Source organism: Schistocerca americana, chromosome 2 (assembly GCF_021461395.2).
Source record: "Schistocerca americana isolate TAMUIC-IGC-003095 chromosome 2, iqSchAmer2.1, whole genome shotgun sequence".
In the NCBI taxonomy this organism is placed as follows: domain Eukaryota; kingdom Metazoa; phylum Arthropoda; class Insecta; order Orthoptera; family Acrididae; genus Schistocerca; species Schistocerca americana.
The window spans coordinates 73,863,236-73,885,844 of NC_060120.1; the positions used below are offsets into that span (position 1 = coordinate 73,863,236).

General features: G+C 41.9%; 1 protein-coding gene across 6 annotated transcripts in view; it reads right to left on the reverse strand.

Annotated features, from left to right (window-relative positions):
- LOC124594427 (leukocyte elastase inhibitor-like) overlaps positions 1-22,609 on the reverse strand; it is a 153,513-nt gene that overhangs the window by 56,779 nt on the left and 74,125 nt on the right. For 3 of the 6 annotated variants that reach the window (XM_047132802.1, XM_047132800.1, XM_047132801.1), the window contains exon 7: positions 15,619-15,757. In XM_047132802.1, the coding sequence (XP_046988758.1) occupies positions 15,619-15,757 (139 nt within the window). Of the gene's footprint in view, positions 1-8,398; positions 8,691-15,618; positions 15,758-22,609 lie in introns of those variants that run through there. The other 3 variants (XM_047132798.1, XM_047132803.1, XM_047132799.1) reach the window with 2 other exon arrangements.

A 22,609-nucleotide genomic window follows, 5' to 3' on the forward strand; every position in this document is an offset into this window, starting at 1 on the left:
TGGCAAGGAAAGCGTTTCTCAAGAAGAGAAATTTGTTAACATTGAGTATAGATTTTAGTGTCAGGAAGTCTTTTCTAGAAGTATTTGTATGGAGTGGGTGGAGGTTATACTTAACAGCCGAACTAAGTTAGTAATTGGCTCCTTCTACCGACCCCCAGTCTTCGATGATATAGTTGCTGAACAGTTCAGAGAAAATTTGAGTCTCGTAACAAATAAATACCCCACTCATACGGTTATAGTTGGTGGGGACTTCAACCTTCCCTCGATATGTTTGCAAAAATACTTGTTCAAAACCGGTGGTAGGCAGAAAACATCTTCCGAGATTGTCCTAAATGCTTTGTCCGAAAATTATTTCGAACAGTTAGTCCACGAACCCACGCGAATTGTAAATGGTTGCGAAAACACACTTGACCTCTTAGCCACAAACAATCCAGAGCTAATAGAGAGCATCATGACTGATGCAGGGATTAGTGACCACAAGGCCGTTGTAGCTAGGCTCAGTACCGTTTCTTCCAAAACCATCAGAAACAAACGCAAAATAATTTTATTAAAAAAAGCGGATAAACTGTCACTAGAAGCCTTCCTAAGAGACAATCACCATTCCTTCCGAACTGACTATGCAAATGTAGACGAGATGTGGCTCAAATTCAAAGATATAGTAGCAACTGTAATTGAGAGATTCGTACCTCATAAATTGGTAAGAAATTGAACTGATCCCCCATGGTACACAAAACAGGTCCGAACGCTGTTGCAGAGGCAACGGAAAAAGCATGCGAAGTTCAGAAGAACGCGAAATCCCGAAGATTGGCTAAAATTTACAGACGCGCGAAATTTGGCACGGACTTCAATGCGAGATGCCTTCAATAGGTTCCACAACGAAACATTGTCTCGAAATCTGGTAGAAAATCCGAAGAAATTCTGGTCGTACGTAAAGTACACAAGCGGCAAGACGCAGTCAATACCTTCGCTGCGTAGTGCCGATGGTACTGTTACCGACAACTGTGCCGCTAAAGCGGAGTTATTGAACGCAGTTTTCCGAAATTCCTTCACGATGGAAGATGAATGGAATATTCCAGAATTTGAAACACGAACAGCTGCTAGCATGAGTTTCTTAGAAGTAGATACCTTAGGGGTTGCGAAGCAACTCAAATCGCTTGATACGGGCAAGTCTTCAGGTCCAGATTGTATACCGATTAGGTTCCTTTCAGATTACGCTGATACAATAGCTCCCTACTTAGCAATCATATACAACCGCTCGCTCACCGATAGATCTGTACCTACAGATTGGAAAATTTCAGGTCGCACCAGTGTTTGAGAAGGGTAGTAGGAGTAATCCATCGAACTACAGACCTCTATCATTGACATCGGTTTGCAGTAGGGTTTTGGAGCATATGCTGTATTCAAACATTATGAATCACCTCGAAGGGAACGATCTGTTGATACGCAATCAGCATGGTTTCAGAGAACATCGTTCTTGTGCAACGCAGCTAGCTCTTTATTCGCACGAAGTAATGGCCGCTATCGACAGGGGATTTCAAGTTGATTCCGTATTTCTAGATTTCCGGAAAGCTTTTGACACCGTTCCTCACAAGCGACTTCTAATCAAGCTGCGGGCCTATGGGGTATCGTCTCAGTTGTGCGACTGGATCGTGATTTCCTGTCAGGAAAGTCGCAGTTCGTAGTAATAGACGGCAAATCATCGAGTAAAACTGAAGTGATATCAGGTGTTCCCCAGGGAAGCGTCCTGGGACCTCTGCTGTTCCTGATCTATATAAATGACCTGGGTGACGAACTGAGCAGTTCTCTTAGGTTGTTCGCAGATGATGCTGTAATTTACCGTCTAGTAAGGTCATCCGAAGACCAGTATCAGTTGCAAAGCGATTTAGAAAAGATTGCTGCATGGTGTGGCAGGTGGCAGTTGACGCTAAATAACGAACAGTGTGAGGTGATCCACATGAGTTCCAAAAGAAATCCGTTGGAATTCGATTACTCGATAAATAGTACAATTCTCAAGGCTGTCAACTCAACTAAGTACCAGGGTGTTAAAATTACGAACAACTTCAGTTGGAAAGACCTCATAGATAATATTGTGGGGAAGGCAAGCCAAAGGTTGCGTTTCATTGGCAGGACACTTAGAAGATGCAACAAGTCCACTAAAGAGACAGCTTACACTACACTCATTCGTCCTCTGTTAGAATATTGCTGCGCGGTGTGGGATCCTTACCAGGTGGGATTGACGGAGGACACCGAAAGGGTGCAAAGAAGGGCAGCTCGTTTAGTATTATCACGTAATAGGGGAGAGAGTGTGGCAGATATGAGACGCGAGTTGGGATGTAAATCATTAAAGCAAAGACGTTTTTCGTCGCGGCGAGATCTATTTACGAAATTTCAGTCACCAACTTTCTCTTCCGAATGCGAAAATATTTTGTTGAGCCCAACCTACATAGGTAGGAATGATCATCAAAATAAAATAAGAGAAATCAGAGCTCGAACAGAAAGGTTTAGGTGTTCGTTTTTACCGCGCGCTGTTCGGGAGTGGAATGGTAGAGAGATAGTATGATTGTGGTTCGATGAACCCTCTGCCAAGCACTTAAATGTGAATTGCAGAGTAATCATGTAGACGTAGATGTAGAGTGTAGCCGTGTATGGAAGTGAAACGTGGATGATAAATAGTTCAGACAAGAAGAGAATAGAAACTTTCGAAATGAGGTGCTACAGCAGGATGCTGAAGATTAGATGGGTAGATCACATAACTAATGAGGAGGTATTGAATAGAATAGGGGAGAAGGGGAGTTTGCGGCACAACTTGACTAGATGAAGGGATCGGTTGGGAATACATGTTCTGAGGCATCAAGGGATCACCAGTTTAGTATTGGAGGGCAGCGCGGAGGGTAAAAATCGTAGTGGGAGACCAAGAGATGAATACACTTAGCAGATTCAGAAGGATGTAGGTTGCAGTAGGTACTGGGAGATGAAGGAGCTTGCACAGGATAGAGTAGCATGGAGAGCTGGATCAAAGCAGTCTCAGAACTGAAAACCACAACAACAACAACTGTGTATATAGACGCTAACTGCGCTGGTAAAGATATGACTAAATGTTCAAAGAAGTGCTTAAATTTCACATTGTTTTGAAATTTTATTTAATTTTTTTTTTACTTAATAAATGCTTTAAAAGTCTGCGCTGCACTTATTGGACCCAGTTTCTGCTCCGTTTCTGCATGTGTAACAGTTGTGCCAACTATTTGTAATTAGTCACTACAAATGAATATTTGATTAAATAGTGAGTTACTTGTTTCATAGATGATCGAAGTGATGTGGAACGAGTCAATTTACAGGACACGATTAGTGTTACCATTAATGAACGCAACATCATTTTATTCCTACTCAAGCAACTTCAAAGACGGTGAAACTGACGGTTTCTTCGAAGTTTCCACTATCGACATTTGAGATGCAAATTATATAGTGTGATATGTAGACTGAATTAAATTGATCTGAAAATAGTGTATTCCTTTATTTTCATCAAAGGTTATACGATAGTGATCGCGGATACATGAAGTACTTGTAGGTGTTTTATTTCTTGAGAACTGCGTTTGGCGGGGCTGGGAGTCTCACACACAGACAACAGATCAAAGCATCACGACGAGCACCATTAACTTAACGCAGGTTGCAGAAGTGACGCCGATGCCAGGTAGGACAGCGTTCGGCTAAGGCTGTTGTGTGTACTGGACAGGGTGAGCTGACGCCCGTCGCGAGCCGACACAATACTGACAGCAGTTATCGCAGTTGTTGAAATTCTGCATGTGATGACAGCCGCTCCCATGTTCCTGAAGTGTTTTTCTGCGGTGCGGACGTTGTGAAGTACAGTAAAGGTCCCGGAAGGCGGGCAACAATGAGCCTTGGGCGGAGACTGCAGAGAAGACGGCGCCAGTCTGCCGATAGAAGAGCAACATACCGGTGGACGCTACGCAGGCTCCGTGAAAGCTACAGGTATTTATGGCTCCAGGCTCTCGGCAGAACAAGGCAGGCAAGGTGTGAAGATTCTATAAGTGTGAGTCTTCCACTTTTTCTGCCCAAAAATACTTGTAGCTGGCACCTCATGCATATAAAGCAGATACGAATCTTTGGTGAATCGTGGGAAACATGCTAAGGCGTTCCTTTGAAGCAAAGCTGAAACACGTTCCTTTCTTTAGCTGTAGGTCTCTGTGCGCGAAAATGAGGAAATTTCATTAGTCTGCCTGGTTTGACGTAGCAGTTTCGGAAAAATATTGAGAAGCAGGAGAATGCTCCACGAGAATTGAGTCTTGTGATTGCATGACTGCTCGTAAGAGGCTAGAATTGACTCTAGAAGAAGGGGCGAGTGTGACGAGGGAAAACAGAAGGAACTAAAGTGGCTCTTCGACTGCAGATAGCCGGCCAATGTGGCCGAGCGGTTCTAGGCGCTACAATCTGGAACCGCGAGACCGCTACGGTCGCAGGTTCGAATCCTGCCTCGGGCATGGATGTGCGTGTTGTCCTTAGGTTAGTTAGGTTTAAGTAGTTCTAGGTTCTAGGGGACTGATGACCTTAGAAGTTAAGTCCCACAGTGCTCAGAGCCATTTTTCGACTGCAGATAGCGAAAGAACCACTGGGAATTCCGCTCGCAGAATGCGGTGTGAGAAGTGCTCGTTTCACTTTGCAGATCAAACTGGAACTTGAAGTAAAGTTAACGTCAGGCAGCTTTTCGCGATTCACAGGCATCGTCCACAGTGGACGCCGACATTAGCGGACAACACACAACGCTGTTAAACCGATTGGTAATATCTGCCATTGGCTTAGGCGTGTACAGGTCGCAATATATTCACTAAGGGTTAGAGTGTTAATGAATAGGAGGATGACGTCCTTCTGGCATGCATCGTTCCACGAACTCAAATTTTGGCAATCACTGTGGTCAGATCGCGGAAACAAATCAGTGTGCTAATAGTGTAGTAGCCTACCTATCGGTTCCTTGTCTTGAATCTCCCCTCGAATTAGTTATTTGTAACTATTTCATGTTCTTGTGATAATTTGTCAGTGAATGGGATATTATTAAACATGTTCGTTTATACTTCAGCGCAATTATTTCACTCGTTTTGAGTGACAATTTATAATAAACAATAGACCATACAGCAACTTTTCCTTTCATAACATACGTGTCTCACCTGGTCACAAAGTTAAATTACAGTCACTATCCCATCACCCTTTTGACGTATTTAGGGACACAATTTAGCCTTAATAAAAAACCTTGTGTAACAAATGATAGTTTACAGTCTCTGTTGGGCATATACATACCGATACAGGTTAATTACCTAAAGGTGTAGGCGGTACACTTAAAAACAAGTTTTTTTAAAATGAATATCGCGTGAGGATCAGTCCAGTGGTGTCGATATTAGACACCAGCAACACGACTAACGGAATATCCAAGTTCTGATTATGCATAGTTTATTGTTAGACATTACAAAAAGCAAAACTATATGTAAAAAATAGGCAAGTACCGCGAAGTGATCTGACCAGATGGTATTCTTTCTTTTAATGAAAGAAAGCGCATGGGTCATATGGTCTACCACAGTTGTAATTGGCGAATCACGTCAGTGAGCACTCTGTTGCTGAGTGGAAGTTACATACTGGACTCTAATTATAGTCACAGAGGACTTCATTCCCTATGCATACCTCTGAAATGGTCATAGAATTACTTACAATCTTTTTCACTTTACAGAACCCTGCAGTTCGTTATAAATGAACATTTTTGACTTGATTTTTCATGCAGAAACACGAACCACTAATATAAACAGACCAAAGTTTATAGCACTGTAAAGATATGGTACTTTATCTTGGAGATCATTCATAGCTAATTTACACTGTGGATCAGAGATATTATTTCTATCTTTACAACATCTTATTAAAACTATTGGACTGTAAAATATATGACAGTGACTAAAAAAAATAAAATAGATAAACTGTAAAATACATGGCAGTGATATATATATATATATAGAGAGAGAGAGAGAGAGAGAGAGAGGAAGTGGTACAAATATGGAATAACATTTTGCATTTTGTTTCTCATTCATAAATTTCTCCGTTTTTCAAGTTAAGAAAACAAAATATCTGTAGCACGTACTTTGGAAAATATTTTAATGCTCCCTATGTTTTCGAAAACATACTACATTAGGAACATTTCTAAATCAGGCTTAACCTAAAGTTTGACATTTTTGCCACTTTAGATTAGTCCATGCCACCCACACACACCCAAATTAGCAGTCTATAGATCCATGTTGCACAGAGCAGACACAATGCCATTAAGCAAAGACAGGCTCCAATATGAAACTGAAGCCATCAAACAGATAGCAGCTGCAAATGGTTCTCAACGTACACACATTGAGAAAATATCTAAGAAAGTTAAGAAAGGAATAGAGAGAAACATAAATAAGAACAACAAACAGACAGACACCAGAGCAGTATGCTTTCCCTACTTTGTTATCGCTTTACAAAAACCTGCTAATGTGTTGAGACCATATATTGTAAGAGTTGCTTTCTCCACAAACAATAAATTAGGTAATAAACTGCCACACAATACAGAAACCAATAAAGATAAATTCTCCAACTTAGGTGCATACAAAATAAAATGCAGTCAACGCCCTGTACACTATGTAGGTCAGACCAGACGGAGCTTTCAAACTAGATTCAGAGAACACATTAATGCCTTTAGATATAACACACCCAACAAATCAGTCATAGTTACACACATTCAGGACACAGGACATTCATTTGACAACATAGAGGACAATCTAATATAACTTCACAAAATGAAAAAAAGTCACAAACTCAACATTTATGAAGAGCTGGAAATTTTCATTTCCAACAGAGTTTTTAAGAGTTTTGTAGGTGTACTAGATGATGCATTGTAACTCTTTCTATCTTCTACTTCCTGAGTCAGTTATTAAAGAAAAATAAATAATCCCAAAGTACTTTAGAGACACAGTATATTCATAACTAAGTCATTTATATATATGTATGTACTTAGTTTATCTATTTCATTTTATGTTCCTGTCACACATATTGCAATACAGTACTTTAACAAGATGTTGTAAGGAAAGAAATAATTATATAATTGCTATATATATCTCTTATACACAGTGTGAACTAGCTATGAATGCTCTGTGAGGCGAAGTATCGTATCTTTACATCACTACAACCTTTGGTGTGTTTATATTACTGGTTTCTGTGTGATAAATCAAGTCAATGATGATTTTATTTTATAACGAACTGAAGAGTTCTGTGCACTGGAACAGCCTGTAAGTAGCTCCATCACCATTTCCAATGTATGATCTTAGTGCCATATGACAACAAGTGCTTGTTATACTTTTCGTAGCAAAATAAAAGAAAAAAATACTACTAGCTGCATTCAGCTGGTATACAGGTAACAAGATATGCTGTTTTCCACCTGAAGATCAGGGATAAACTGTCAAAACGCGTCGTGGGAGAAAAAAAAGACTGACCCAAAAACTGACCAAAAAGGACTGACCCCACTGACCCAAGATAAATTTGTTTTATTTGAACTTTTATTGTCAAAACAGTCGCAGTTTCCTCACAAAAACACTCCAACATGGAGGACATAAAGTTCTGTTCCGACTGGTCAACTGCTACCTTAGGAGAAGCGATAAAGATCGTGGCACATGTGATTATCATGTCGCTAATCCCTACAGACGTTATTTTTGCAGATAAATCCAATTGGTGGTGCTGCTTCTGTACTGAAGCACTTGACCTCTCCATCTCAGAAAAAAATCTTAGGAGTTAACAGGAACTGAACCGCGTTCTTTCGCTCCGAAGGCAGCGGCATTAACCATCTGTTTAACGAGGCGATGCGTTATAAAAACGATTATACAAAAAACGTCAAATTCGATATTGTGCTAACTGCATGGAGCAACTATAACGCTTCGAGTCTGCATCAAGTTTCTGAATCGAAAGAACGACATTATGTCCATTAACAACAGTGATTTACATGCATAGATAATTCTATTATTATTTCTTATTTCTTTCATGAGAACATATGGTGACGCATATTCTGACACCCAGCATAAGATGTCTCACCCAAAGTTTCTAACGACGACCAATTTATGGCGGAACCCACTCATGATTACAAGCCTGTAATTATGTTTGTGTTTAGAGCAAATTAGAAAACGTTGTAACGTGTATTATCATCGCAAAGAGAGTAGTAAATAATTTCAAAATCTGACTCCCATTGGGAATTTTACCATCGTCCTTTGGATTGAAACACTTTTTTTCCAGAATTCAGAAATTACCGCTATTTAGGGGATGTAAGTTAGAAAACAAAAGTTTTACTTGTGTTGACTACTGTTCTTAGTTTAAATAGAAATATTGTACATTCTTCGGGTATGAAAACACATTTTATTAAATACCTTTTTTCAGCCAGATTTCAACACTAAGAAAAACAGAAATTTCACCAATTGTTTCTACAGGTTTCAGGATCATAAGAAATTAAACTTATATATTCTGACACCTCACTAATTATGCAGAAGGTGTCGCAACTCGTCCCGCGAAAAAAATCGTAGGGGTGACGTCATCCATAATGAAGAACAAGAAGGGGTGGTCGGCCTTGAAGATGACGTGTGGTGGTGGCGGAAACCGAGGAGCGCCTGCACCAAGCGCCACGAGAACTGCAACAGCAGGAACAGGCATTACTTTCTCTGTCCGAGGTGACAGTCCTACCACTTTTACTCGCACGCAAGTGTAAAACAGCATATCCAGGGCACTCAGACAGTGGGAGATAGAAAGAGCGTTGCTCACGAAACGCAATATTCGGGGTTTGAGTCTAGTACAACACATTCTACTCACACAGTGGTGATGTATTCCAGTAACTCCAAAAATGGTTCAAATAGCTCTGAGCACTATGGGACTTAATTTCTGAGGTCATCAATCCCATAGAACTTAGAACTACTTAAACCTAACTAACCTAAGGACATCACACACATCCATGCCCGAGGCAGGATTCGAACCTGCAACCGTAGCGGTCACGCGGCACCGGACTGAAGCGCCTAGAACCGCTCGGCCACACCAGGCCGGCAGGTTGTATTTGAGTTTAGGATAATGGTGGTGGTGATGATGATGATGATGATCACGGAGAAATGAGGAGAGGCTCAAACCTTGTGCTGGCATACAAGCCTACGGCTCTCGCATACAAGGCCGCCGACCTTTTTGACCTCAACTCAGAGACAGTACAACAATAGTTTCTCTCCTTGAGCGAGGTATGTGATTCTATACAGGACATTGGTGCGAATTCTTATCTGCTGAGGCTTCGGCACCCTTCCATCCGCAACCGTTGTCAACCAACATTTTCCATGAAAATTCGAAACAAACTTGTCCATCGTCTTCTGTCTTACCACCATCCTTCCGTCTCCACCTCGCTGCAGTCTGTGGCACGCAGCTATTCACTCTTTTTAACCACCAGTCTCTTGGTCTTCCTCTTCATACGTTTACCTTGCCTTTCACCTCATATATCGTTCTCGGTATCTTCTTCTCCTTCTCTGACACTCTTCATTCTTTAACCTTTCCGTTTTCGTCACTCCAATACTGTTTCTCAAGAATTTCACTCTCCTATTTCATTTTGCTTCTGTCTCTTCCTTTCATTATTCACATCTCCGAGGTACACATCGAGACTGGAACAGACTACACCCGATACATAACCATTTTATTGTTTTGCAGGACATCCTTGCTGCGTATCAGGCTGCTAATAATCTCCCAGAATGCTCTACTTCTCTTCCTCACTCATTTATTTCTTTATCGCTTCTTCCATTTTCCAGTACTAAGGTTTCCAGATACCTGAAGCTGTCCAATTTTCTCAGACGTCCTCACCCCCAATTCTTCTTCTTTGTTGAGATAATCATTTCACACTTACGTATGCTAAATTTCATCCGATATCCTTGTCCTGTTTGTTGCCAAACGTCCAACTGCCCCTGCACTATCTCCTTCTAGTTTCTGCAAATCATCAAATCCTCTGCAAACACCGTCGCTTTCGTGGAGTTATGTTCCATCTTGCAACTAAATGATAGTTTGTTTTTTGTCATACGCGTTTCGCTTCTTTCTTTTGTGAAGCATCTTCAGTGGTCTGTTCACATGCTTCTACTTCCAAAGTTACATTTTTCATGTTTTCTCTTGTTTTACAGATAAGGCAGAACTTTTGTAGCACAAGTTTCGTGAAGTTAAATTGCCTTTTGGTGTTACGATTTCCAGTGTTGCTATTCCACGTGTGAAGACCTGCAAACTTTCACTTTTCTTTGTGGGTTCAGTATGTGTGTGTTTGCAATTTGTTGTGTTGCCAACTGTCGCTGGGTGTTTATTTTTCGTAATTCGTTTGTGTTGTGCATGTGGTTGGATATTTTATTTGTTTTGTTTTTGTCTGTATGTGTATGTGTCTGCTTGTGTGTTATGTTGTGTGTAAATGTGTCATTCCTGTTTTCTTTAAAAAATGTGTGGAAGCGTTATTCTTTGTGTGTGTGTATGTTTGTGTGTGTGCATGTGTTTGTGTGTGTATTTGCCATTCTTTGTGTTGTGTTAATGGAATAACCAAAGCCCTTAAAGTAATCACATCAAAAAATGACTTCCGATTTGGAAAGGATGTTTATTTACAAAAAGGTGGCCTTCCAATGGGATCCCCAATATCAGGATCAAAAAAATGGCTCTGAGCACTATGGGACTTAACATCTATGGTCATCAGTCCCCTAGAACTTAGAACTACTTAAACCTAACTAACCTAAGGACAGCACACAACACCCAGCCATCACGAGGCAGAGAAAATCCCTGACCCCGCCGGGAATCGAACCCGGGAACCCGGGCGTGGGAAGCGAGAACGCTACCGCACGACCACGAGATGCGGGCCCAATATCAGGATCAATTGCAAACATATTCGTCAGCCATATAGAAAACGCGATCTTCGATACAGTCACCGCAAAGAAATATACAAAATTGTTTACTGGTACAAATATGCGGATGGTACGGTGGATGAACGAACAGAAAAAACAGATAAACTTCATACAGACATAAACAGTATACATGGAAACAGAATCACAAAAGCTAGTACATTTCTTGGATATGCCAAAAAGGGAGACAGCAATTAGCGCATATTTGACTTATTCAGGAAGCCAACAGCCCCAGATACAATCATACAGGCTACATTAAAAAGAGAAAAAAAAGAAACACATAACGCAGACTAAATAACATCCTACTCAGCAAAGAAAACTATGAAGAAGAATTACAAACAATACAGCTCATAGCCACAAACAATAGTTGTAACACCTATATAGTGCAAAGACTCAACCAAAAAATCAAAACACAGCTAAAGAAAATTGTAAACATGCAGAGAACACAAACGCCACAGAACCCCGCAGACACTACAGCTGACAACCAGAAACACAAAACAGTTACACTCATGGCATGACTGACTGAAGGAAACGGTATAATTTAAGCTAGAAACACATATCAACACATAGAATAGCAAATACACATTTTTTTTTAAAAAAAAAGCAGTCTCACAAGGAATGACACATTCACGCATAACAAAACACATAGACAGACACATTCACACACACAGACATAACAAATGAAAATATCAAATGACAAGCACAACACAAACCAATGTCGAAAGGTAAACACACTACACACTGTAAAACACGCACGTTGAACACACAATGAAAATCGTAAGTGAAGTGTTATAATAAGTATGGGTGAAACAATGTTGGAAATCGGCCATCTGGGGTATGGGGACACGGACTAACAACATTGGAAATCGTAACACAAAACGATAATTTAATTTCACAAAACTTGTGCTACAAAAGTTGTTTCTAATCTGAAACACAAGAGAAAAACATGAGAAAACGTAACATATTTTGCACTACTAACTCTAAAGTACATACAGGGTGAGTCACCTAACATTACCGCTGGATATATTTCGTAAAACACATCAAATACTGACGAACCGATTCCACAGACCGAACGTGAGGAGAGGGGCTAGTATAATTGTTTAATACAAACCACAGAAAAATGCACGGAAGTATGTTTTTTAACACAAACCTACGTTTTTTTAAATGGAACCACGTTAGTTTTGTTAGCACATCTGAACATATAAACAAATACGTAATCAGTGCCGTTTGTTGCATTGTAAAATGTTAATTACATCCGGAGATATTGTAACCTAAAGTTGACGCTTGAAACATTGTCCCCACTTGATTGCAGGTTCCCAAACAGCTGCAACATACATCGCGTTTCTACAGAATGATCTGCCAACGTTGCTCGAAAATGTCCCACTGCAAACGCGTCGACGTATGTGGTATCAGCATGATGGTGCACCTGCACATTCCGCAATTAACATTAGGCTGACCCTTGACAGGATGTTCGACGGGCGTTTCATAGGACGCGGAGGACGCATAAATTGGCCAGCCCGTTCTCCTGATCTTACTCCTCTGGACTTCTTTATGTGGGGTAAGTTAAAGGAGAATGTGTACCGTGATGTGCCTACAACCCCAGAGGATATGAAACAACGTATTGTGGCAGCCTGCGGCGACATTACACCAGATCTACTGCGGCGTGTACAACATTCATTACGCCAGAGATTGCAATTGTGTGCAGCAAATGATGGCCACCACATTGAACATCTATTGGCCTGACATGTCGGGACACACTCTATTCCACTCCGTAATCGAAAACGTTTACCACGTCTGTACGTGTACCTCACCCCTCATCGTAATGTACATGTGCGTGAGTGAAAACAATAAAAAGGTGTTAGCATGTGGACGTAATGTGCTCTTCAAGTCTCTTCTGTACCTAAGGACCATCACCGTTGCCTTTGGATCCCTACGTAATTCGGTGCTCTCCGATACACACGATCGAACAGCGGAAGAGTGGTACTCAAGCGTAACTTTAGGTCACAATATCTCCGGATAGAATTAACATTTTACAATGCAACAAACGGCACTGATTACGTATTTGATTATATGTTCAGATGTGCTAACAAAACTAACGGGGTTCCATTTAAAAAAACGTAGGTTTGTGTTAAAAAACATACTTCCGTGCATTTTTTTTATGGTTTGTAGTAACCAATTACACTAGCCCCTCTCCTCACGTTCGGTCTGTGGAATCGATTCGTCAGTATTTGATGTGGTTTACGAAATATATCCAGCGGTAATGTTAGGTGACTCACCCTATATATATATATATATATATATATATATATATATATATATATATATATATATATATACAGGGTGTTTCAAAAATGACCGGTATATTTGAAACGGCAATAAAAACTAAACGAGCAGCGATAGAAATACACCGTTTGTTGCAATATGCTTGGGACAACAGTACATTTTCAGGCAGACAAACTTTCGAAATTACAGTAGTTACAATTTTCAACAACAGATGGCGCTGCGGTCTGGGAAACTCTATAGTACGATATTTTCCACATATCCACCATGCGTAGCAATAATATGGCGTAGTCTCTGAATGAAATTACCGGAACCTTTGACAACGTGTCTGGCGGAATGGCTTCACATGCAGATGAGATGTACTGCTTCAGCTGTTCAATTGTTTCTGGATTCTGGCGGTACACCTGGTCTTTCAAGTGTCCCCACAGAAAGAAGTCACAGGGGTTCATGTCTGGCGAATAGGGAGGCCAATCCACGCCGCCTCCTGTATGTTTCGGATATCCCAAAGCAATCACACGATCATCGAAATATTCATTCAGGAAATTAAAGACGTCGGCCGTGCGATGTGGCCGGGCACCATCTTGCATAAACCACGAGGTGTTCGCAGTGTCGTCTAAGGCAGTTTGTACCGCCACAAATTCACGAAGAATGTCCAGATAACGTGATGCAGTAATCATTTCGGATCTGAAAAATGGGCCAATGATTTCTTTGGAAGAAATGGCGTCCCAGACCAGTACTTTTTGAGGATGCAGGGACGATGGGACTGCAACATGGGGCTTTTCGGTTCCCCATATGCGCCAGTTCTGTTTATTGACGAAGCCGTCCAGGTAAAAATAAGCTTTGTCAGTAAACCAAATGCTGCCCACATGCATATCACCGTCATCAATCCTGTGCACTATATCGTTAGCGAATGTCTCTCGTGCAGCAATGGTAGCGGCGCTGAGGGGTTGCCGCATTTGAATTTTGTATGGATAGAGGTGTAAACTCTGGCGCATGAGACGATACGTGGACGTTGGCGTCATTTGGACCGCAGCTGCAACACGGCGAACGAAAACCCGAGGCCGCTGTTGGATCACCTGCTGCACTAGCTGCGCGTTGCCCTCTTGGTTGCCGTACGCGGTCGCCCTACCTTTCCAGCACGTTCATCCGTCACGTTCCCAGTCCGTTGAAATTTTTCAAACAGATCCTTTATTGTATCGCTTTTCGGTCCTTTGGTTACATTAAACCTCCGTTGAAAACTTCGTCTTGTTGCAACAACACTGTGTTCTAGGCGGTGGAATTCCAACACCAGAAAAATCCTCTGTTCTAAGGAATAAACCATGTTGTCTACAGCACACTTGCACGTTGTGAACAGCACACGCTTACAGCAGAAAGACGACGTACAGAATGGCGCACCCACAGACTGCGTTGTCTTCTATATCTGTCACATCACTTGCAGCGCCATCTGTTGTTGAAAATTGTAACTACTGTAATTTCGAAAGTTTGTCCGCCTGAAAATGTACTGTTGCCCCAAGCATATTGCAACAAACGGTGTATTTCTATCGCTGCTCGTTTAGTTTTTATTGCCGTTTCAAATATACCGGTCATTTTTGAAACACCCTGTGTATATATATATGCGAAGACAGAACATACCTCCATGAATTTTTTAGCAACTAAGGAAGGTCGAAAAAAAGAAAACGTAACAACCGTTGCTTTCATCTATTCTTCACCAATTGCTTATGCCAATTTGGTCATTGCGTCATCCATCACTAGAAAGAAGAACAATGCCGAAGGTGCACGTCCCTGCCTCTAGGCATTCTTCTACTCCAGCCAATCTGTTCTCTCTTCCCAAAAGAGATTTTCACTCTGCAGCAGAGTGTGCACTGATATGAAACTTCCTGGCAGATTAAAACTGTGTGCCGGGCCGAGACTCGAACTCGGGACCTTTGCCTTTCGCGGGTAGCTCAGTTGGTAGAGCACTTTCCCGCAAGCAACAAATCGGATACATATATCATCACACATGTGGTACAATCCGAATTACTCACGAAGCAAAACAAGGAACGATATAGAACAATTTTACGAAACAACGGCAGTGGTATTGTGTGTCAGGCTTGTATGTTAAGATAAAACGTACAACTTAAGTTAACTACAGATCCTAATTACTGTTTGAGGTTAAGCTGAGGCTAATATGACACAGAGTACTCAGAGAAGATATAAAATTATGAAAGCTGAATGACATAACTGAAGAAATTAAGCCGAAGTGTTCTACAGGAGTACGACGCTTTTGCACAGCGTGTTATATTAGACAGACAGTTATCGGCAAATGTAAAAGTAACTTCAGGCTTTCCGCATGGAAGTGTAGTTTATCAGTCCTCGTAGTTGGTGAACATTAAGTTTTGAAATCACCCACCTGTTGCGGCTGCCGCTTCGGTGCCATTCTCGTTGACCTCTATGAACGCTTTGTGCAGGACCTTGCTTACTACAAACTTCTCATCGACGATGCCAGAGAAGTTCGCTTTGGCTGGATTAAACATGGACTCCATCCCGAGCTGAAATCGAAATTTGGAAATGCATGTAAATAAAAGTCTCTATTCAAGAGGTTATTTTAAATAGTGTTAAGACAGAACGTTCGCGGCGAACAGTAATACAATATTATTTCGTTGCTTCAAAGAATGAATTCACTTTGTGAAGCTACTAAAGATCACGTACGGTACTATTTACGTGTCTTCACCTGACTAATCTTTAATGAGGCGAATTATTCTAAACTAGTACGTGAAAAGCTTTCTTGAAAAATATTCTAAAGGCTGTATGACTTACGTCTTTTCACTGCTATTTAATGGAATTATTTTAAGCATTTCGTTTTATACAGCTATTACTAAATGCTTAAAATAATTCCATTATATTCAATTTTATACAGCTATTAAAGCCATTGATTGTGGTGTGCCGGCCGGAGTGGCCGAGCGGTTCTAGGCGCTACAGTCTGGAACTGCGCGACCACTACAGTCCCAGTTTCGAATCCTGCTTCGGGAATGGATGTGTGTGATGTCCTTAGGTTAGTTATGTTTAAGTAGTTCTTTAGTCCAGGGGACTGACGACCTCAGAAGTTAAGTCCCATAGAGCTCAGAGCCATTTGAACCATTTGATGGTGGCGCCATACACTATCATTAACCCGGCTCCAGGGTGGTTGGGTCCCCTTCCCTATTCCTCTAGTGGGGTAATTTCCGTCTGGGGCGTCCACGTCGCGGGGATGGGCATCCTACACTTCAACAGGCCAGAGTGATAAGATGGTTGAGTTCAGGCAGGGATCCAATCCCGTGGGGTATAACACGGAACCCTTGCCCAGCGTTACTGGTGAAGACCGTAATCGCAGCGACGGCGGAGAAGAAATACTTCGGAACGGCGTAGCTGGCAGATGAGGCAACCCTCCTTTCTGGGGATTAAATGAGAAGGGAACCACTGCCTCGTGGTGGAGGAGAAACTCCAAAGGCTAAGGGAGACAACCCCAACAGAAAATCCTTTCTTGCGTTAGGTCTGGAAAGCCAGTAGGAAAGGCTTCATACATTGCTTTCAAAACACAGACGAACCTCGGAACGAACCACTCACGATTTGACTCCATTGCTTCTTCAAGTACTCCTGGGAACGATGGGAATCCTGAGGATATTCATCAGTACAAGAAGATGAATCAAATGGACTAAAAAAATAGCCTAAATATTGGCACCCTTAATATATTAATCCTCAATGGAAAAATAGAAGAAATGACAGATGTACTAACAGGGAGAAAGTTAGATATTTTGAGATTAAACGAAACGAAGTGGAAGGGAAAAGATGAGAAGAATTTGGGAGGAGGAGGAAAACTGTACTGGAGTGGAAATAACAGGTTTGGAAGAAATGGTGAACAAGAATGTACAAAACTGTATTGAAAGTGTGAGATATATATCAGACAGGATCATAATCTTAAACCTGAGATTCCAAAAAGAAACACTAAAAGTTATTCTGATTTATGCGCCTCAATTGGGATGCAGCGAAGAAGAGAATATGGACTTTGAAAATGAGTTAGAGAACCATATAGAGAGTGCTAATATATAAATGTAATGTCGTGTGACTAGAGCGTCCCGTCGGGTAGACCGTTCGCCTGGTGCAACTCTTTCGATTTGACGCCACTTCGGCGAGTTGCGAGTCGATGGGGATGAAATGATGATGATTAGGACAACACAACATCCAGTCCCTGAGCAGAGAAAATCTGCGACTCAGCCGGGAATCGAACCCGGGCCCTTAGGATTAACATTCTCGCACTGACCACTCAGCTACCGGGAGCGGACGCTAATATACTGACGGGACATTTTAATGCACAGGTAGGCAAAGACAGAAAGGGATTTGAGCAAGTGTTGGGATGTTTTGGATATGGAGGCAGAAGTGAAGAAGGGGAAAGACTCCTGGATTTGTGCCAGAGGAATGGAATGAAAATAACAAACAGCTTGTTTGTGAAGAGAGAAAGTCATGTTATCACCAGATACAGTTGGGATGTAAGAAGCAAGAGTGCAAGTGATTATATTCTAGTAGATAGGAAATGGGGAGAGAAAGTAACAAATGTGAAGGTAATTTCAAGTGTGGGTGCAGATGGAGACCATGTATTACTGGTGGGAGAATGAAAAATGAATCAGTGTGTGAAAATTAGAAAACGGAAGAAAGTGATGAGGATACGGGATTGGAAACTGAAGGGGAGTGAAAGTGCTGAGAAGTATAGAGAGTTAATCACGCAAAAATTTCCAAAAGAAGTTTTCTGCGACGTAGAAAAAGACACTTTAGTTGAAGCAGCACAAAAGTAAGTGGTAGAACATTTGGAAAGAAAAAAGTAAGATAGACAAGTTGGTGGTATGATACCACAATCCAAGCAGTTAGAAGAACAATGAAGCATGAAGAAAGTGATGGAAAACTAAAAATAATGAGGACCATAAAAGATACATACAGGAAAAGAAGAAGTGCAAAGAAATAGTTGAAACAGCAAATAAAAAGGCATGGCAAGAGTTTACAAAAAAAACTTGAAGAAGATGTGAAGAGCAATAAGAATATGTTCTATAAAATGATGAAAAATAAAAGGAAGGCTTCTGAAGTACTAGTAAAGATGGAAACAGAGGATGGTACTGTGGATGAATATGCAGGAAATATAAAAGATTTCTGGAAAGAACTTTTTAAGAAACTGTTAAACGCTGAGGAGCAGGCACACGAGGAGACAGCAAATAATGGAGAAACTGAGAGCAGTTGGGAAGCAGAATTAGGACAAATTACACGGGAAGAAATGGAAATAGCTGTGAAGAAGATGAATGGCGGGAAAGCCCCAGGATCTGATGAAGTATCAAATGGTACAAATGGCTCTGAGCACCATGGGACCTTAACATCTGAGGTCATCAGTCCCCTAGAACTTAGAACTAATTAAACCTAACTAACCTAAGGACTTCACACCCATCCATGCCCGAGGCACGATTCGAACCTGCGACCGTAGCGGTCGCGCGGTTCCAGACTGGAGCGCCTAGAACCGCATGGCCACTGCGGCCGGCCTGATGAAGTATCAGTGGACATGATAAGAGCAGCAGATCCAGTGGGACTGCAGTGACTGTATAGAGTTCTATTAAGTCTGTGGAGAACTAGTACAATACCTGACGACTGGAGAAGAGGACACATTTTCCCCATCTTCAATAAAGGCGATAAAAGCCTTTGTAAAAACTACAGAGGAATAACCCTTATGAGTCATACAGTCCGGAGCCGTGCGACTGCTACGGTCGCAGGTTCGAATCCTGCCTCGGGCATGGATGTGTGTGATGTCCTTAGGTTAGTTAGGTTTAAGTAGTTCTACATTCTAGGGGACTGATGACCACAGCAGTTGAGTCCCATAGTGCTCAGAGCCATTTCATACAGTCAAGGTTTTTGAAAGAATTTTACTAAATCGAATGAGTGAAAAGATAGAAAAGGAGCTGAGTGAAGAAGAGCGACCGTAGTGGTCGCGCGGTTCCAGACTGAAGCGCCTAGAACCGCTCGACCACCACGGCCGGCGTCTAAGAATAGTTTATGGCAAGACAGCGTAAACAGTCTGTGCCACACACCTATTGGTATTTCATCAGCTGGCAAGAGCGAAAGACTGCTAATTAACTTAATGACCTCATCAATGGTATACAATAAAGTGATTAACTACACAGACGCACACAACAGCATGCAGCCGGCCGGAATGGCCGTGCGGTTCTAGGCGCTCCAGTCTGGAGCCGAGCGACCGCTACGGTCGCAGGTTCGAATCCTGCCTCGGGCATGGACGTGTGTGATGTCCTTAGGTTAGCTAGGTTTAATTAGTTCTAAGTTCTAGGCGACTGATGACCTCAGAAGTTAAGTCGCATAGTGCTCAGAGCCATTTGAACCATTTTGAACAGCATGCACTAGGGTAAAATGAAACTAGCTGAGGAATAGCTTTGAATCTTGCAGTTGCAATAGACAAGAATAAACATTTATAAATCAGGATCCTGATTAAAGTAATAACGGACAAACGATGTATGATGGAATAATTGTGCACACACCAGTGTGAACAGAACGAAAAAGTCTGTGAGAGTAATAGCTTATGTGCCCATTTCGGGTTACGATTGTAAAGTTTCCTTTCTAGAATTTGTACACATCACGAAGTGCGATTCGTTTACTACACTATGCTTTTGGTAGTATTAATCGTAGAAAGAAGATAAAAGCTTGATTATAAAAGGCGCAGAATGACGCGTATTCTATGGTACAGATCAGCACTGTAGCCCATTTAGATTAGAGAATTAGATTAAAATTTGTGTATATTCGGACTATATCCAGCACGGCTAGAGTGAGGCAAGCTGTGGAAGGCTTCGGCGAGAAGGGCTCGAGATACGATGCATTCTACAGCTATCACTGTAGAGGCTGTTAAATGATAATTTAAAGTTCTATGGGAAAAACGGTGTAAAAATAATTGTAAACCAAAGTTCATCTTACGATAAACTGAGATTTTCTGGATTGTGAGCTGATTAACTTCTCCTCTTTATACAGAATATTTCAAGAGGAACTATTAATATTCAGGGATATGAACGGAATGGCCGTTCTGGTGAAAATATGTCTAGTAAACATGGTCTCTAAAATACGTACCCTAAGAGCTATGAGCACTTGTTGAGTTGAAGAGATCTGTTTCACAGTAACGAGGATGAACAAGCGCTTATACACTGAAGAGTGTGAGAGACGTCTACAGACGTTAAAGTAACCTCTGGCGTGCCACAGAGGAGCATTATGGGACCATTGCTTTTCACAATATGTATAAATGACCTAGTAGATAGTGTCGGAAGTTCTATGCGGATTTTCGCGGATGATGCTGTAGTATACAGAGAAGTTGCAGCATTAGAAAATTGCAGCGAAATACAGGAAGATTTGCAGCGGATAGGCACTTGGTGCAGGGAGTGACAACTGACCCTTAACATAGACAAAGGTAATGTATTGCGAATACATAGAAACAAGCATCCTTTATTGTATGATTATATGATAGTGGAACAAACACTGGTAGCAGTTACTTCTGTAAAATATCTGGGAGTATGCGTGCGGAACGATTTGAAGTGGAATGATCATATAAAATTAATAGTTGGTAAGATGGGTGCCAGGCTGAGATTCGTTGGGAGAGTCCTTAGAAAATGTAGTCCATCAACAAAGGAGATGGCTTACAAAACACTCGTTCGACCTATACTTGAGTATTGCTCATCAGTGTGGGATCCGTACCAGGTCGAGTTGACAGAGGAGATAGAGAAGGTCCAGAGAAGAGCGGCGTGTTTCGTCACAGGGTTGTTTGGTAACCGTGATAGCGTTACGGAGATGTTTAATAAACTCAAGTGGTAGACTCTGCAAGAGAGGCGCTCTGCATCGCGGTGTAGCTTGCTGTCCAGGTTTCGAGAGGGTACGTTTCTGGATGAGGTATCGAATATATTGCTTCCCCCTACTTATACCTCCCGAGGAGATCACGAATGTAAAATTAGAGAGAATCGAGAGCGCACGGAGGCTTTCCGGCAGTCGTTCTTCCCGCGAACCATACGCGACTGGAACATGAAAAGGTGGTAATGACAAGCCGGCCACTGTGGCCATGCGGTTCTAGGCGCTTCAGTCTGGAACCACGTGACCGCTAAGTCGCAGGTTCGAATCCTGCCTCGGGCATGGATGTGCGTGATGTCCTTAGGTTGGTTAGGTTTAAGTAGTTCTAAGTTCCGGGGATTGATGACCACCGATATTAAGTCCCATAGTGCTCAGGAGGTAATGACAGTGGCACGTAAAGTGCCCTCCGCCATACACCATTGGGTGGCTTGCGGGGTATAAATGTAGATGTAGGTGTAGATGTAGAAGAGTAAAAGAAACTGGTACACCTGCCTAACATCGTGTAGGGCCCTCGTGAGTGCGCGGAAATGCCGCTACACGATGTGGCATCGACTGGACTACTGTCTGAAGTAGTGCTGGAGGGAACCGACACCATGAAACCTGCAGGGCTGTTTATAAATCCGTAAGAGTACGGTGGAGTGGAGATCTCTCCTGAACAGTACGTTGCAAGTCATCCCAGTTATGCTAAATAATGTTCACATCCGGGGAGTTTGGTGGCCAGTGGAAGTACCCAAACTCAGAAGAGTGTTCCGGAACCACTCTATAGCAGTTCTGGATGTGTGGGGTCCTGCTGGAATTGCCCAAGTCTGTCGGAATGCACAATGGACACGTTGTATGCAGGTGATCAGACAGTATGCTTACGTACGTGTCTCCTGCCAGAGTTATAGCTAGACATATCAGGGGTCCCTTACCACTCCAACCGCACACACCCTACACCATTACAGAGCCTCCACCTGCTTGAACAGTCCGCTGCTGACATGCGGGTTCCATGGATTTATGAGGTTGTCTCCATACCCATACACGTCCAACCTCTCAATACAGTTTGTAATGAGACTCGTCCGACCAGGCATGATTTTCATACAGAGGTGGCGTTACCAATAAGAAATCCTAAACAGCCTACTTACATAAGAACCTCAACAGCCTACTTACATAAAGATAACATAAACAGCCTACTTACATAGCCCCCATGCTCCCCACAAAAATTTTACAAATTTTTTTTGGGCAGTGGCCAATAACGATTTGAAAAAATTTTTCATAATAGTGTCGACATATGAAACGTCCCCTTTGAACAATTTTACATGACTGTGCTTAAACTGACACACAATACTTTGTTAGCGCAACGCAATCTGACTTTCAAAATTCCCTACAAAAGAATGGCCCTGACTAACATTAAACTATACCTTTCACAAATCACTTACCTCACAAAAACCTTCGCTGCTCAAGCTACTGCAATACAGCAAGCGCCACTACTGCCAGCTAAATAAAAGATTCAAACT